The sequence below is a fragment of the Salarias fasciatus genome, chromosome 19 (assembly GCF_902148845.1).
Source record: "Salarias fasciatus chromosome 19, fSalaFa1.1, whole genome shotgun sequence".
NCBI classification, from domain to species: Eukaryota; Metazoa; Chordata; class Actinopteri; order Blenniiformes; family Blenniidae; genus Salarias; species Salarias fasciatus.
The window spans coordinates 2,068,783-2,086,150 of record NC_043763.1 but is presented as its reverse complement, the minus strand read 5'-3'; the positions used below and the strand labels follow the sequence as shown (position 1 = coordinate 2,086,150).

Genomic DNA, 17,368 nt, shown 5'->3' with positions numbered 1-17,368 from the left:
ACCAACTTCCTCTAAAAATGACCTTAGACTGCTGACTGTTAAACAATCAATATATTTTCTTTTAATATGGCTTCCATGGCATATTTGCATTTTGCCTATGATTGTGAATCGTGCGTCTCAAATACAGATAACACATTAATTATTTATTGAGATAAATATTTACATTCTTTGAGGTTAGGTTGTTTTTGCTAAAGTCAGATTTCTTAAAACAGAGGCACATTATTTACTTTTTATTAGTTAATGTTGAAGAGAGAGACATTATTTTGTTTTGATTTTTCATGCAGAAAACACATTATTTGTAACAGTATTCAATTTCTAGAGATTTTTAACTGATTTATGGTATTCATGGCATTACAGACATCCACAAGTGTAAGTTAAAACTTTATCCTGTAAGCCATATGTGAACTCAGTCCGGAAAGAATGGTCTTTTGAAATAGGATGTGACAACAAGCAATTCAGTTCTGTGGTCACATGAGCCCAAATGTGAATTTCTCTCCTTTCAAACTGTCCCATTGTCTAAAGAGGAGAGGAACCAACCACTTTAAAGAAGTTCAGAAGCTTATTTCTCTGCTGTGTAACTGCAGTCTGATTGTATTATTGCCTCATTTTGTTGTGGGCAACATAAATATCTAATCACCAATGCAAAGACACCAATGCTGAAAAGATTCTAAAATAACATCGACTGTAATCTGAAAATATTAAAAGAAGAGGCAGTTTTAACAGTGAAAATCAAGGCCCTGTCCATTAAATTAATGTTTTCCATCAAATATTAACATTGTGTCTTAGACAGAGCAGATGATTTATTAATAAAACATCATGAAGCTCATTTGTTTTTAAAAGTGGACTTCAGATTTAACATCATGCTGAAGTTGTAAACGTTTCCTCAACTACTTTATTTGTCCTGTGAATGCCTCGGGTGTTACGTGTCCCTCGGTCCTACTTCTATTTATAACGCGGCCTCTGTTGAACGCAGCAGGAGCAGCAGCGAGCTGTGAGGCTGAAAGTGTTTGACACCGTCACCTCGCATCTACGTGATCCCAGTGGAAGACGAGCCCTGAACGCCTTCCCATTGTCTCCATCACCAGCTCCCACTTCACAACGCGAAGGAGGCCGGCTCTCACCCCAACCCCAGCAACTTCAAAATGATCGGAGATGAGAGGACGGGACGCAGTGTGCTCAAAGTCTTACGAATCTACAGTGTAGATGGACTCACGACACCCTCTGGTGGCTCACAGTGGTACTGCAGTACACGACAAGCTGGAGTTAGCACGTTCACTTCTGCTTTTATTGCTGTTCCTTTCACATTCACATCGTGTTTTCCAAACCACATAAATGACATCAATGCATTCAATAAATCAATACTAAAAAAAAAAGTAAAAAAATACAATACTCGTGTCTTTGGTTCAACTTTGCTGTCTGTTATTCAACGAAAAGACAAGCTTGGTAACGGCATGCAGGTGGTTATACTTCATGTGTTTGACACACTGTATGCCTCTACGTGTTACAGTTATCTGTAAAAAGGTATACCACACACATACATATGTTGAACCGTAACGTGAAACATTAGTAGAAAATTCGGGTGTAGGAGTCAGTGGATGCTCAGATCATGCAGGAGGAGACGCACAAACTGTCAAACAACAGGAGATCTTTTCATAACGACAGTGTGGTACAGTTACATAGCGCAGACATACTTGACACAGTGACTCTAGTAAATAAAAAATACAAAGTCTCATAAAAAGACTTAATTTATTTTGGATTTATTTGATAGTTTTGCTGAAAAAGCACCTTTCAATGATGAATCTTTATGAGTTATCCTAACCTCGCCCTCTTCAGGGCCGTCACAGGGCCGTCTCCACGCAGGACGAGCCCCTGCGGATGTAGTAGCGCCTGACTTCCCTGCCGTCCTCGCCGCCCTCGGCCCGATGCACGATGAGCACGGGGAAGAAGCGGGCGTCCCTGTAGGTGGGCGGGCTGCTGCTGAGCGCCAGCTGGCTGGAGTCGGAGCGGCAGCACTGCTCCTGGGCGCAGCAGGGCTCAGCCAGCTCGCTGCTGCAGCTCCTCCACAGCGCCACCGTGCGGCGGGAGCCGTACATGCGGCACAGCGAGAAGCGGGACGTGTCCGGCGACAGGTGGGAGTGGAACAGGGCGCCGCGGCAAGAGAAGATGGAGGAGCAGCTGGAGCTGGTGACGGTCCTCCTCCGGCCCCCTCCGGCGCCGCACCGCCGGCAGTCCTCCTGGCTCTGCAGGGCGCCGTAGCTGTGGGCCGTCTGGCCGCCGTCCAGCAGGCTGGAGGACGAGGCGTCCTGCAGGGAGGCGGAGTCGGCGGCGCCGGCGTTGATGAGCATGGCCTCGGAGTAGCTGGGGATCAGCTGCCGGTTGCAGCGGATGTGCCACTCCATCTCGGTGCTGTCCAGCGTGTCTACTCTCGGAATGGCACAGCCGCCGCCGCCGCCGCCGCCCGCCGGCCCGTCCTCGCCCAGGGACGGGCTGCCGTGGACGTACTCCAGCCCAAACAGCTTCTCGATGCGGTAGTGCACGTAGGCGGTGCGGTACTCGGTGAGCACCCGGAGGGGCCAGGACAGCATGAGCAGCGCCGCCAGCCAGAAGGCCGCCCGGGACGAGTACCAGGGCATCCGGTCCGGGTCCACGTAGGCCAGCAGGTTCTCCCTGAAGTCCGTGTTCTTCAGCTGCATCCCCTCGCGGGCCTCCATGTAGTCGTCCAGGCCTTCGACCTCGGAGAAGAAGCGGGCTCTCTGGTCGAGGTACTCGTTCTCGGGGCCCGCCTCGGTGAAGCTGAAGCACTTGGTGAAGCGCAGCCGGGTGGCCGGGTGTCCCTCCAGGCCCCTGAGGTCCCGGGAGATGTCCTTCATCCCGCAGCGGCTGAAGTCGAACTCGCCCTCCGCCACGTGGGTGTTGACCCTCTCGTGGTACACCTGGGCGGTGGTGTAGGCATCCCCGTTGCGGTAGCGGGTGACCTGCCGCGTGCGGCGGACGAAGTGGTAGCTGATGGCCTTCCACCAGATGCAGGGCCGGGCGCGGCGCATGCGCAGCACGCGCTCGTACACGCTGTCCGTGTCCGCCTTGTGCTGCAGCGCGGCGCGCGCCCGGCAGTGCCAGCACTCCACCAGGTACAGCGCGTACAGCATGAGCAGGAAGGCCAGCGGGATGTAGAGGTAGCCGTCGGAGCAGGGGCTGTCGTGGTAGATCATGGAGTGGCCGCCGCCGCCGCCGCCCATCCCCGGGGCGCCGCGCAGCGAGGAGCCGACGGAGGCCGTGAAGGAGGCGGAGTTGAAGCTGATCTTGGTGACCCGGGTCAGCTGACACCAGGCCACGGCGCCCAGGCAGCTGTACATGAGCAGGGACAGCAGCAGGCAGCGCCAGTGGGACTCCGGCAGACGCAGGCTCCCAGGGACTGCTGCACCGGGCGCTGCTGCAGACAGAGTCGGGAGAGAGAGGCACTTAACGCGATGAACTCCTCCGGCACGCCGCACTTTTCATGACTTGCAGCAGAAATGCAAATGAATCTGGCAGCGCTATAAATTGCAGAGCTTTTCCAAACCCAAGCACAAAGTAAATCACTGAGGAGAGCGGAGAGGGATTCAATTAATCTGGTGGCGCTCAGCGAGGCGGCGCTTCAAAGCAATATGACGGGGGGGTTTTCACTCGTCTGACGCACGAGGGTGGAGGGGCGTCGTGCACGTGGCACCGAGGGCCACCGCTGGTCTGATTCGCTCAGTGATCGTTTAACAGAATAACAACTCAAACCTGAAGGTAACGTGAAGAGCTGCGGGACTGAACCTCACGTCTGGACGATTTATGATCAGAAAACCATTTTTAACCACTTTCCACGGCATAAATCAGCCTGTTGACACGGAAACAGGTTTAGCTTTCAGAAAGAGACATACAACACTTCTGTCTTACACTGACCTAAGTGCATTTTATGTTGAAATCTAGAATCTAGAATCAGGATCTGCTGATATATTAGGGAATTACAGTGATTTCCATAACTTTAGTTGTTTCAGTCATTTCAGCAGTGAAAAGAGTTGAACAGTTCAGCCGTTCCAGCACTACATTTAATAACACGTTAGCAGGTTCTACACATTTTCAGTTGACCATAAAGTGCAAAATAAGAGATAAGAGCGACATGAATAAAAAAAAACAAAAAAACACAAGTGTTTATTTCCACCTGTTGCCAGAAGAGGGACTGAGGAGCCACATATGGCTCCAGATCAATACTGACTGATTTCCAAAACTTAAACAAAAATGTGATCATTGTGATAAAACACCTGGTTTTGGACGACTGAAGGTGTTTATGATTCTCTCCATTATCTTAAAACCTGCACTGAAGAAGCAGATGTTGACGAAAAACTCACATTAACGGCGACGCTGGAAAATCTGACTTATTTACAAAGAAATCATTTAACTAAAGAAATAAACACTTGAACAATTAAGCTGATTGCTTCCATTTGGCAGGCTGAATATATATAGGGACGGCTTTTTCCCATTCACATTAAGAGTAGAACAAGGCAGACACACACACACACACACACTGTGCTATCTGCTGAGTGCTGGGTGGTTGGACCAGCAGAGAAAGTGCTCACAGTTGCAATACCAGGCGGCGGTAAAACGGTCCGGTTCAGCAGGGAGACGGGCTGAAGGCTGTTTCATCAGTAACAGTAACAGTAGAGGAGCTGCAGCGTCCTGTAAACTGGACACGGACCAAACCAGGGCCGCTGCATTTACTGCACGATATTTAATGTGAATATCTGGAGATACGACAGCGCGCTAGCTGCGGCGGCGTGCCTCCACGTGACCTGCTGCGTCTGACGACCACCTCTGCTGTTTTATGGAGTGAAAGGATTTACACTGACAGGCAGCCATCCATTACCAGGGTGGGGGGTGGGGGGGGCACGCTCACGGTGCCTCCACGGTTATTTACGAAGACAACAGGGATTCGGCTCTAGTGCTGTCGAGATGACGGACCTTTCAGGAGGCGAGGCCTCGTGACTGCAGACGTTAACGGATTACACGGCGAAGCCTCTTTCCAAATCACAATTAGAGCAAAAAAAAAAGAAGAAAAAAGAACATATGAACATAATGAAGATACAAACACTGGGTGTACAGTTTGGGGAAGGTTTCTGGGGTCTGTGACCGGCTGAAGTTGAATTTTAGTGCAAATCTGAGCTAATCGTGACACACCAGTCCTTATGAGATTTAAATCACTCAAACTGGGTCTCAGGGTTTGAAAGAGCAGAGGTGTGTGAGGCTGAACGGGTTGATCCTGCAGACTACACCACTGAGCAGCGGTGCAGAGCTTCAGTTGTGTTTCTATTCATGATTCCTCCTCATTCAAGTGACTCAATACGCCATCTGGTGGTGGAATGTTGCACTGCAGTAATGACAGGGCCACGAAACGATCGGATGATTTATACTTACCGATATATCGATATTTCACAAAACTGTCTTCGAAGCGACAGTGATGATTGTGATTTGGATGAATGGCTTTAGTTTGAGGTTTTTACGCGCTGTACCTTTAAACAACAGAATGATTGATGGTTGAACGTCGCAGCAGAGATTTTAAACACGTCGTACCAGGAAGCGCTGGAATAATTCTATTCATGGTTTTGCTCCACAGCTTAATCATAGTTAGAATTTGTGTCTTTTTTAAATATTTGTAAATATGAAATTTTAATGACTTGTGACCCCTGCGTCATGAAAAATAGCAGATAATAATGTATAATTGTTTTAACCGCAGAGAAATGAACCAAGAAACATAGAAGGTGAATTAAAATCCCACACTCCTGCGGAGGTGACCTGAGGACAGCCGGGCTCATTAACACTCGCGGCACGCAGCCATTCCCCAGATATATGCTCAGTAATCACTGGGTGGAGGCAAAGATAAAGACGGTGGTGATGAAATACAGATAAATGTAGAGTCATTAACACACACAACATAACGATGAGGCATGAAGATGCACTGGACTCTTGTGATCCGGGTTTTGGTCTGTGAGCGTCCTTTCCCAGACCAGTGGAGGCTGCCGCTCGGTGAGAGGGGCTCTGAGGACGCCTCGGCCAGCACAGGCCGTTTGGCTGCAGGTACAGGAAGGTGAGCCAGCAGCTCGCTGTCAGCCCTCAGCTCAGCTGGGATCGGTTTGAGGAGGACAATGAAGCGTAAAAACAACCATCAGCAGATTTTCAGGAGGCCGAGCTGAGTTTCGGAAACACTCCTGTATGGAAAGCGTTTGGATTTCTGGCTTCTCGGCTCGTCGTTTGTTTCATTATATGCAGAAGTTCAGACTGGATTCACTGAGGAAATGAAGAATAATTCCAATCACACAGACCGACCAGCTGCAGAGTCCTGCCTGGCCACCGAGCGAAATTACAGGGAGGAAAAATAAGAAGACAAAGACAAATACATTACCATAAGCATCACAGCTACGATATATCGGGGAAATCTGTGAAAATATGAACATTAAATGATGCAAAGTGACACAAATGGAGACTTGCTCCAGGGCACTATGATTAAAAATAAATTAATGTTGATGTTTTTCATGAAAATATTCAACATGCATGGACTTGGTAAAAAGATATTGCATTACATAAAACACTTTTGATCATGTATCATGTTTTTTTGCATAAAAATAAAGGAAAACATTTGGAGTGGTACATCCAGGTGGAGAATGATACATGAAGGGCACACAAAAACTCCTTCTTTTCCTTTCAGACGGGTCACTCTCACCCAGCATTAGTAAATCTGAGTACATCTGAACACAAAGTGTTGCTGAAGTCGGTCCACTTCACGACTTCAAAAATTCTATAGAAAAATATAAAATTATACTCTGATAATACAACCAAATCCCTCACAAAGTGGTGTGAAACTGAGCAATTAAAGTTAAATCATTCTCTAAATGAGCCTTATACATCCACCCCCCACAAAAAAGAAGACAGAATTCCACTCAATAGGACTTCTAAGACTGCATCCAGCAGGACCAATTATCAATAATAATTAATATGAATATGAATATTAATCTTTCATCAAGTGTAAAACTGACTTTCAGAAAAACTGCATGTCCTGAAGGACCCAGCTCTCTCATCCTGTCAGTCTGCTTCAGAAAAGCTTGGTGCATTTTGAAATTACCATTAAATTATTTTTAAAGGACAGTAATGACGAAAGGAAGGCTTCCTGATAAAAAGCTGACGCTCATGTCCCGTGTGTGTTTGTCCCATGTGAAGACAACGTGTTTGTCCAATTTCACCATGTCTTTACAGATAAATGTGGGAAATGTTGATGTTCATTCAGCATATTTCAGTTTGCTCTGAGTCTCAGTGAGATCAGTCCTCCTGACATGTTGACCCACCTCGTCTGGGACATCAGTGGCTCCGGGTGAGTAGTCCTGGTCCTCCCGGTCCTCCCGGTCCCCCTCCCGGTCCTCCTGGTCCCCCTCCCGGTCCTCCCGGGGACCCGTGTCCTCCTCACAGTCCCGGTCTGACCGCATGCTGCAGCGGCTTCAGTCCGTCTTGTTCCCCGGCTTCGCCCTCTCCATCGCCCCGCTGGGCCCCGCAGTGTCCGGGCGGGAGGCTGCGGGCTGCTGCTGCTGCTGCGGCTGCTGCTGTGCGGGGCGGCTGCTGCTGCTGCTGCTGCGGGGCTCCGGCGGGGCTGCGGGGCGGCCGGGCGGAGGGGGGCGGAGCTGCGGGAGGTCACCGCAGCACAGGCAGCACAGGTTGACCATGGCGCGGTCCGGACAGCCGCCGGTATGTGACCGGACTCCCACGGGTCAGGGGACACCTTCAAATCCGCCACCACGCGTCCCCGCACCGCGAAATCACGACGCCGCAGTGTTTACCCGCCGCACGGGGAGCGCACCGGCACGACTTCCGGTGAGTCACAATAAAAGCTCCAGAATAAAAGACATGAAGACGGTTGTGAATTCTGTCACCATCAGCCCAGAGAGCAGCTCCGTCAGGATGACATGCAACGAAAGACAGTTTGATTTTAATGAGAGTTATTCTAGTCTTCTAAAAACGTAGAAGAGTCACGTCCTCCACTTTGAGTTATGACAAAGTAATGATGCGTTTATGTATGCTTGTAAAATCTATATTTATTCAAACAAATTTGATAAACAACTGCACTGAATGGCAGATTTTGATGTTTTATTTACCTCAGCCTATTGTGTGTGTGTGTGTGTGTGTGTGTGTGTGTGTGTGTGTGTGTGTGTGTGTGTGTGTGTGTGTGTGTGTGTGTGTGTGTGTGTGTGTGTTCTTGTATTTCTATCCTTGTCGGGGCCAAATGTCCCCACAAGGATAGCAAAACGTGGAACGACGTGCCTTGTGGGGACCTTTTTCCGGTCCTAAGTAGGAGAAACAGTGTTTTCTTGACCATGTTGTTGTTACTGAAAAAAGTAAAAGTGCAAAAACATTTCTTTAGGGTTAGGCTTTGTTGTGGTGTGGGTTAGGGTTAGGGGCTAGACATGAATGGGAGTCAATGGACGGTCCCCACAAGGATAGAAATACAAGACTGAGCGTGTGTGTGTGTGTGTGTGTGTGTGTGTGTGTGTGTGTGTGTGTGTGTGTGTGTGTTTGAGAGAGAGAGTGAAACATACCAAATACATGAAGCTAACATTGAACAGGGTCGTACATTTTCTGTTATTTAAGTGTCCTGTGCTGCACTGCATTTGTAAAAGAGCACATGTGGATGGGTGTAGGGGATGTACGGATGTTTGTCATTCAATATTTTTTTAAATGTTTTTTTATACAGTGTTTATTCATTGATTTCATACCAGCACGTACATGATCTGATATCAAATTCTTGACTCCAGTCCAAGCCTCTGCGTGAAGGAGATTGAGAATGTGAGGTTCTTCAGGGCTGCTCCAGTGGTGCTTTATGACTTAAATGCTGCGCTTACTGCCTTTTAAACTGTGAAAATATTTACACATTAATTTGGAAGTTTTTCGATTAGGTGTCCAGCAATCCGTCTACTAACCTGTCTGTTTTTGTTGTCCTTTCTTCTCCTTTCTATGCTGTATGTGAGCTGTTAAAATATATCTATCGATCTATCTATATCCATTTTGCCAATTTTGTTCAGTTGAGAACTTGTAAGTCTTTTTACTAAAACGGATGGAAACGTTTGGCAAAAATATTGGATGAAAATAATTCGTTTAAACGAATTACAGCTCAGAAAACTGTCCATTATTGTGGCAGCCCAGCCTTATAACACATTAGTGTGATTTGATTTGATTGAATTGCGCCTGCAGTTCCCCGTCCCGCCGCTGGGGGCGCTGTGCCGACACGAACCCGCCTCGTCCAACCGGAAGTTGCGCAGCAGCGGCAGACATGGCGGAGCTCCGGCAGTGTCTGAGACGCGGGGCGGACAAGTTTCCAGTCAAAATGTGCCACCGTCAGCTGTCCGAGAGGTTCGTCTCCCGGGGGAAGAGTGCGGCCCGGGCTGCGTTCCTCCCGGTGGGCTCGGTGTTCGATGACAGGCTGAATGTTGTCCGGTCCGCAGCGGACGGAGCGCCCGCTCCTCAGGACGGTTACACAAGGTTAACAGCTTCGTCCCGGGAATCCCGCTGCTGCCCGGGACGCAGAGAGGACGGTTCTTCCAGCGGGACCCGGGGGAACGCCCTTCAGTCTGGGAGGGTCTGGAGGACTTTCTGCGGCTCCCTGTCCGGGGGACAGCTGCTCTGTGTCCGGCTCTACAGCGGGAACGGATCCGGATCCGAGCCTCTCCACAAAACCAAGACGGGCTATTACGATATCCTGGAGGTGCAGCCCGCCGCCACCCAGGCCCAGATCAAGACGGCCTACTACAAGCAGTCCTTCATCTACCACCCGGACCGCAACTCCGGCAGCGACGACGCCACCGTCCGCTTCTCCGAGATCAGCGAGGCCTACACGGTCCTGGGAAACAAGGGGCTCCGCAGGAAGTACGACCTGGGGCTGCTGACCCTGTCCGACCTCACCACCACCCGCAGGCCGTCCGGGAAGGAGAGCTCCGGGAGGCAGCAGGGCCAGCGGACCGCGGTCAGCGCGGAGCAGCGGGGGAAGATCTACGACTTCGACTCGTTCTTCAAGTCCCACTACAGCGAGCAGCTGCAGAGACAGAAGGACATCCGGGTCCGCAGACAGGAGCTCCAGAAGAAGAAGGACGAGAGGCTGCACGAGATGAGCATGGACAAGATGACGGGGATCGGCCTGATCGTGATGCTCATTCTGGCCATGGGCCTGTTGACCAGTACGAAGGAGCAGTAGAGCCAGTCTGAGGCTGGACTCCCTCATCCTGCGCTTCAGGAGCAGGAATCACAGTTTTAATCCCTGTAAAGTCTAAAGCAGTGCAGGGAAGATGAATGAATCGATGACCTTTTAGAGCTGGGATGGTGCAGTATTGATTTAGCTTTGGAAGTGAGCTGAAGCTGGAGTGAGTGTGATCTGACAGCTAATTTGATGCGAGAATTGAAAGGAATGTTTGAGCTAAAGAAGACACGACGGTTCTTCACTGGCAAGTTAAAGTCTGAAAGTAACCTCATGCATGTGTTTGGACTGCAGTGAAACCTGGAATACTGAGAGAAAACACGTGCACATCTCCCTGGAGCCCCACCAGATCATCATAGAACGGCCTTTGACCTTTATCTGGTCTCTGATCTGCCAGATCATGGCAGTGAGGAACACACCCTCGATGAATCACCCATCAGATGACATGAGAATATGAAACTGGTCGCCTGGCCTTTGGTAATGGACTTCTGATGGGTGACTCTCTGATCTTTGACCGGTTGTTAGCTGATAAGCAGCACACCCAAAATGCTCCTCTTGTTTGTTTAAAACTCAGAGTGCTTCACGTTTCAGTTGCTTCTGCTGTTCAGAATTCTCCACTGCCTGCGCTGCGAGCGTGTTCACGTGCAGACAGATGCTCCAGTGGTTGATTTACAACCGTTTCAGGCCCGTGTGTTTGGCTTTCATAAAGTCACCCGCCCCTCTGGCAGCCTGCGTTCCTGCTGAAGGTGATCAGAGTGTCGATTCAGGGAAAACCTCACTATTTATGTGTTTATAGCTCTGTCAGTAAATTATAAAGAACTGAACGGTTCTGAAGATTGAAATGAAAACAATGTGCCTTTGCTTGTATTTATTGTAAAGAAAAAAAGGAATTATATGTATAATATCCAGATGTAAAGCCATAGATGTAGATTCCACACAAATAAATAGCTGAAGAAGCTCAGTGGTTCGAGTGGAACAGTCGTTGCTCCTGTCTTTTTATTTTCATCAGCACCCGTGTTAAAGGACGTAAGATTCACGTTACTGACTCAAAGTTTTAAAAACAAGTTTCACATTTAAACCCTTAAATAATAAATACAGAACACTTGAACCCATTTCAACATTTCACTTCACAGTAAACAGTAAACAGGCCAGTCACTTCAGTGCAGATTAGTGGACGAGAACATAAAACAACAGTGAAAGGCTCGTGGCGACGCATGAAACCCGGCTGAACGCCAGAAACACTGAACAAGGAAGCAGCTGTCTTCAAACCTGGACAGAAACACTGATCAACACTCTCGAGACTTCACTTATATTCCCAGACATTTCCAGCTGTTTCAGTTTTTGTAAAAGAAAAGTTCAGTCATGTCAACATTTCAGAATATATTCATGATTATCTGAACCAAAACTAAAACGTGCAGCTTCTATTTTAACCTATTCCCTTTTATCAAGCGGAGTTTCACGGCACACCCGGCGTTTCTGACATTTACAGCAGAGCAGGCATGAATGTAGAAACGTCCAGGGTCTGATGGTGGAGTTTGGCCCTCCATCACTGACTCATTATCTATATTTCCCTTGTCTCCATTATTATAAGAGGGAAATAAACAAATAAAATAAATAGATAAATAACTAAGATTGTTCACGTTTCACTGAGGAAAAAATGGGAATATCAGTTTCTACTTATTTGGTGCAGATGTTGATCTAAGCTGTGATGCCTCTTGATAATTTTTCAGGTTGGGTGAATGGAGGTTTATACTCTTTTATTTAATTTTAACAGTAGATATTTAGTTGTGCTGGGACCTCTACTGGCCAAGACTGAAACATTAACATCTGATTTAGTGTTTTTCTGACTGCATTAAAGTCAAACTGGGATGTTTGACTCTGAACTAAGAGAACCGACCCGTCTGCTCTGCAGTGAAGCTACATTAAGTAGTAAACAGTGGATCAACTAAAAGTGCTTCAAAATCTCCACATAGCTTATTTTCCTTCATGTGCATTAGTCGAAAGCCAGCGTTTCCACACACACACACTCAGATGAGTGGGTTGAGGGCGTCGTAGAGCCGCTGCACCGCCAGCTCCACCATCTCCCTCAGCGAGTCGTCTTCTGAGCACTCCTCCTCGCACCACACACTCTGCACAGAGCACAGGAAGTGAGCCTCGACCCCCCAGCTGTCACACGCCAGGCGTGTCATGGCGTCCCTCACCCTGGTCTCCAGGGAGACGTGGACGCTCCTCCCGTCCACCGTCACCGAGATGCTTTTCCCGTCGCTGAAGTCCACACACTCCACTCCGAACATGTCCCTGAGGAGGACAGCCTGAATCAGACCCTCTGTAACGTGTGTGTGTGTGTGTGTGTGTGTGTGTGTGTGTGTGTGTGTCCGGGACGGGTCTCACTGCAGCATGACCTCCAGCCGGGACTGGAAGACGTCCATGTCCAGCGTGGCGCTCTGAGTCTCCATCACTGGAAATGAAGCACAGACAGGATTAGGAGATAAATGTCATAAATCAGCATGACGGCGACGAGGTCTAAATATAAAGTGGATATTTTCTCTATTAAAAGAATAAATTCAAATCCCACAAGACGCGTATCAACAGGTTTGATTATGGATTCAGATTCCAGTCATATTTAATAACTTATGGGTGAAAAACGTTCCTAAAGACTCAACCTTATTCCTCTAATGTGGCCGTTTTACAGTGAATGATTCTGCTTTCACATTCAAACAAAACAGAAGAGGAAAAGAGAGTGACACTGATGGAGTGGCCTTTCTTCATTTCTTTATTTATCTCTGAATTAACTCTCTTTACTGAAGGAGCCTGAATCATAATTAACTGCACTCAAAGTGTGGACCGCGGCCCTCTGGTGGTCATGGACGGTATTGCAGCTGGGATCAAAAGTTTCCACTGTTTCATTTCCTGATTGAGTTTGATGTTATAAAAATACACACAGATGCAGGTTTCTGTCAAAAAGATCAAACTGACAGTCCATGATGAGAAGAGTTCAGTGCTGTCTTCATGAGGAGAGAGCTGGACTCTCATCCAGCAGGCCCACCTTTCTGAGCCTTGGGGTTGGACTGGACTTCCAGCACCACGGTGGTCACGGCGTCGGCGTACATGTCGTTCAGAGGGTTGGAAACCCACTGGAACAGGAAACACACCCGATACCGTCACACGCACACACACACACACACTCACACAGTCCCCAGCTCACACACTTCACTGACGGCTCCTCACCTCCAGCAGCACCATGCCCACCTCGTGGACCAGAGTGATGTTCTTAAAGATCTTCAGAGTGCTCTTCTCGGTTCCGTCCAGCTCCTCCACATCGCCTGTAAATACAGTTCATCCAACCATCTCAACATATATGAACAGTAGCTTCTGTAGTGCTGCTGCACTCAGCAGTCAGAGTGAAGATCAGGTCTTCCACGTGTTTCTCCAGAGGCTGCTGAGAGGGTCAGTCCAGACAGGAAGTCCTACCTGTGAGGTTCCTGAGGAGCTCAGTCCAGACAGGAAGTCCTACCTGTGAGGTTCCTGAGGAGCTCAGTCCAGACAGGAAGTCCTACCTGTGAGGTTCCTGAGGAGCTCAGTCCAGACAGGAAGTCCTACCTGTGAGGTTCCTGAGGTGGCAGACCAGCAGGGAGTACGGCCCGGTGAAGGGGACGGCCTGGGTCTGCTTCACCGTGCTCATCGCCAGCTCCGTGTACGCTGTGACACACACACACACACACACACACACACACACACACACACACACACACACACACACACACGTTTTGAAAGCCTAATTCCCTGGGAAATCCAGGCCTTCCGTCCGGCTGCTGCTCACTGGAGAGGTCGGACGGGTTGAGGATGTGGTAGTTGAAGTTCTTCTTCACCAGGATGCCTGAAACTCTCTGACCCTGGACACACTTCTTATCAGCCAGCGAGCCCATCACCTGGGGGGAGGACAGACTCGGATCAGGCTGCAGCAGGGCTGTGGACCCCCACTCCCCAGGACTTCCTCCCATCAGGACGGCGCCCTGTGGCGTCCTGACCTTGGCCAGCTTCTCCCCTCTGAAGTTGAGCGTGACGGCCTCGGTGTTTCGGGGGTTGTGCACCTCGATGTGAACCTGGTCGTTGTCCTCGTACTCTCGGATCAGCGCCGCCTTCAGACGGGCCATCTCGTTCTGCTCGCCGTGCACCAGGATCTGCGGAGGAGAGGCGGAGCTGCAGCAGTGGCGAACGCCCGCAGGCCCTTCACCCCCTCCTCCTCCTCCTCTCACCACGTGCGGCGGTTTGAGCGCCCTGATGAACTCGCTGGTCTGCTGGTAGTCGGTGTGAGCGGAGAAGGAGATGTAGTCCACCGACATCTTGAGCTGCAGCTTCTGCCCGGACATGGTGGTGATCTCCTCCGGCTCCGACATGATGTGCTGGAAGCACAGCGCGGTCAGCGTCTGGAGGAGTCTACTGTGTTTTTCCCGTGGCGGCGGCGGCGGTGGCGTGCCGCTCTGACCTTGGCCAGCGTTCCCTCCACGCAGTAGCCGGCGATGATCACCCCGTTCCTCTTGTCGGTGCACCAGCTCTCGAAGAGCTCCCGGGACAGGCCGCTCTGCATCATGCCCGGAGACGCCATCACCACGCTGGGCCCGATGTCGTCGAAGTGGTCCATGCTCTGCAGACGCCAAACACACGCTTTACACCTTTACTCACACTCTGATCAACAGGATGGGAGGGACGGCGAGGGGGGGGCGGCCTCCACCTTCAGGTTGCTGATGTGCTTGAAGACAAAAGGGTTGTTGATGTTGATGGCCTTGCGGATTTTGTCGTTCATGGCGTTGACGTAGGTCTGGTAGACCGCCATGCACTTCTTGGCCAGAGAGGAGGCGTAGTAGATGGGGATGTCGTGGAGCTCCGGGTGGTTCTGCCAGTACTCGTCTGCAGAGGAACGTCAGACACGCTGAGTCCAACAGCTGGAGGCCAAACGGATTAAAGATCAGACGCCGATCAGTAACAGAAACCTAAGATGAGCAGCAGCTCCTGAGCTCGGCCCAGAGCGAAGACGGGGATCAGACACCGCCCCTCTCGGTTGACGATGTCGTGGACCGTGTTGCAGAAGCGAGCCTCACGCTCCTCCCTCTTCTCGTGGATGTGAGTTCCATAGGTCGACTCCTGCGGGGAGACGAGGAGGCGGGCGGTGAGGATGCTCCGACTCGCTGGAAACGGGTGATTGTTAGACTTTAAAGGAGCCTCCTGCTCGTCATACTATGATGAGGATGTCGGGTTTGACGCTGGGGATCTCAGCAGCCATCAGATGTCTGTCCTCTTGTCGGGAGAAGTCTCCTGTGTACAGCAGCTTTGGAGGGAACACAGATAAAGAGATGAAGCTCCTACATATGAAGCTCTGCTTTAGCACACTGTATGAATCCGTACCTTGACTCCGGCTATTTCGATCATGAACATGGCGGCTCCCAGCACGTGGCCGGCGTGGTAGCACCAGAACTTGATTCCCGCCACTTCTTTGACCTCGTGGAAGTTGATGGTCTCGATCTTGTCCATGCTCTCCTCCAGGTCCGTCTCCGTGTACAGCATGTCGTCGGCAGAGATGTTGCTGCAGTTTTAACACACAAAAATCACAGTCAGCCACACTTTAAAACAGGATGTCTGAAAAGGAGAAGCTGACCCCGACCTGACTTTGACGTAGTCTGACAGCAGCCAGCGGTAGATGGCTTTAGTGGCGTGGGTCATGAAGGTCCGCCCTTTGAAGCTCGTCTTCTGGAGGAACCAGGGCAGAGCTCCACAGTGATCCAGGTGGAAACTGGTAACACACACGTCAGCATCAAGCCACAGCTGAACTGAACCAAAGGTTATGAGAAGAGGAGGACTCACTGGCTGATGAGCAGCAGGTCAATCTCCGCTGGGTCGATCAGGTCGATGTACGGGAGAGCGTCCATTCCCTCCAAGCCGGGGTGGATACCGCAGTCCAGCTGCAGGAGGGACAGTTATTCAGGAGGTTACTCCATACTTCCATAATTCCGCTTCGTTCTCAGAGTGCTGGCCTACTGGAGGTTCTAGGTTCTATAAAAGTAGATCAGTAGGCAGAGCTTTCAGCTCTCAGGCTCCTGTTATGTGGAACCAGCTCCCAGTCTCTGTGAGGGAGGCTGACACAGTCTCTGCTTTTAAGGCTTAAGACCTTTCTATTTAGTAAAGCTTACAGTCAGGGCTGGTTCAGGGCTTCCGGGACTGTTTTCTAGTGAAGCTGCTAGATTAAGACTGCTGGAGAACCTACACTGAGCTTCTTTCTTTTGTCACTCGCCATCTTTCACTAGTGCATGATAATAATCTGTAATACTAAAGGAACTCTTTCCATCGTCAATCTTGCTCATGTGGAATTGTTGATTTTTGTTCTCTTTAAAAGTGCAGTGAAACAATAGTGTTGTTGCTATATGAATAAAACTGAGTTGAATAAAATTCATTTTATGGAATGATCTTTTATTTCCAGGAAAGAAGTGCCAGTATTACACTGCTTCATATTTACCATAATTTTTCTCCCTTTGAACTCCAGGATAATGCATGACCTCCCGACCTCCTGTCCAGCTCCACTGCAAACGACATTTTAAACACATTGATAATATTATTATTTTACATACATCTAATGTGAGGCTGATCAGATGAAGACACTGATCATAAGATCATAGATGTGATGCATCTGATAGGATGAAGATAATTGCAAATACACAGATGTGATGGGAATCTGACCAGATGAAATTATTGATCATGAGAACACAGATGTGATATGAATCTGATCAGATGAAGATGATTATAAACACACAGATGCGCTGATCAGATGAGGACGTTAGATGAAGCTCTCACAGAGGACGGATAAGCAGCTGGTCGCTTTCCTCCGCAGGAACAATCACGTCCACTTTACGTTTTGTAGCCATGTTTTCTAATTTAAAACAAACCCAATGAGGATTAACTTCTACATTATTGAAATAACGCGTTGTTTGCTATCTGACCTGCAGAATGAATCAGACCGGCGGATTAAGTTGACGGACCCACTTCCGGCAGCTGATGCAAAACATGTCCGAGTGGAATCCACAGAACGAGCGCAGGTTCCGAGTCGGACTTTTATGACATTTCAATGTA

At 49.3% G+C, this 17,368-nt stretch overlaps 3 protein-coding genes across 4 annotated transcripts; 1 reads left to right on the top strand and 2 right to left on the bottom strand.

Annotated features, from left to right (window-relative positions):
* Positions 1–1,271: 1,271 nt before the first annotated feature.
* LOC115406687 (transmembrane protein 151B) lies at positions 1,272–7,839 on the bottom strand. The gene is given in 3 exon segments (XM_030116878.1): positions 1,272–3,391; positions 3,394–3,430; positions 7,359–7,839. Coding segments are annotated over 3 exon segments (1,728 nt in total). The 5' UTR covers positions 7,497–7,839; the 3' UTR covers positions 1,272–1,838.
* Positions 7,840–9,331: 1,492 nt separating this feature from the next.
* Positions 9,332–11,215, top strand: LOC115406704 (dnaJ homolog subfamily C member 30, mitochondrial-like). Its single transcript, XM_030116899.1, has one exon. The coding sequence runs from the start codon at positions 9,332–9,334 to the stop codon at positions 10,247–10,249; it is 918 nt and encodes a 305-aa protein (XP_029972759.1). The 3' UTR covers positions 10,250–11,215.
* On the bottom strand, positions 11,208–17,282 carry LOC115406683 (cleavage and polyadenylation specificity factor subunit 3). Of its 2 annotated transcripts, none has more exons than XM_030116873.1 (18): positions 17,239–17,282; positions 16,758–16,821; positions 16,109–16,206; positions 15,909–16,037; positions 15,653–15,830; positions 15,486–15,575; positions 15,241–15,391; positions 14,982–15,157; positions 14,736–14,894; positions 14,506–14,652; positions 14,278–14,430; positions 14,070–14,178; positions 13,850–13,948; positions 13,478–13,572; positions 13,296–13,383; positions 12,641–12,707; positions 12,451–12,547; positions 11,208–12,378 (listed from the first exon to the last, which is right to left on the bottom strand). In XM_030116873.1, the coding sequence occupies exons 2-18, from the start codon at positions 16,758–16,760 to the stop codon at positions 12,277–12,279; spliced, it is 1,941 nt and encodes a 646-aa protein (XP_029972733.1). In that variant the 5' UTR covers positions 16,761–16,821; positions 17,239–17,282; the 3' UTR covers positions 11,208–12,276. The 2 variants fall into 2 exon arrangements, with proteins under 2 accessions (XP_029972733.1, XP_029972732.1); XM_030116872.1 differs by having other exon boundaries at positions 17,093–17,263.
* Positions 17,283–17,368: the final 86 nt, after the last annotated feature.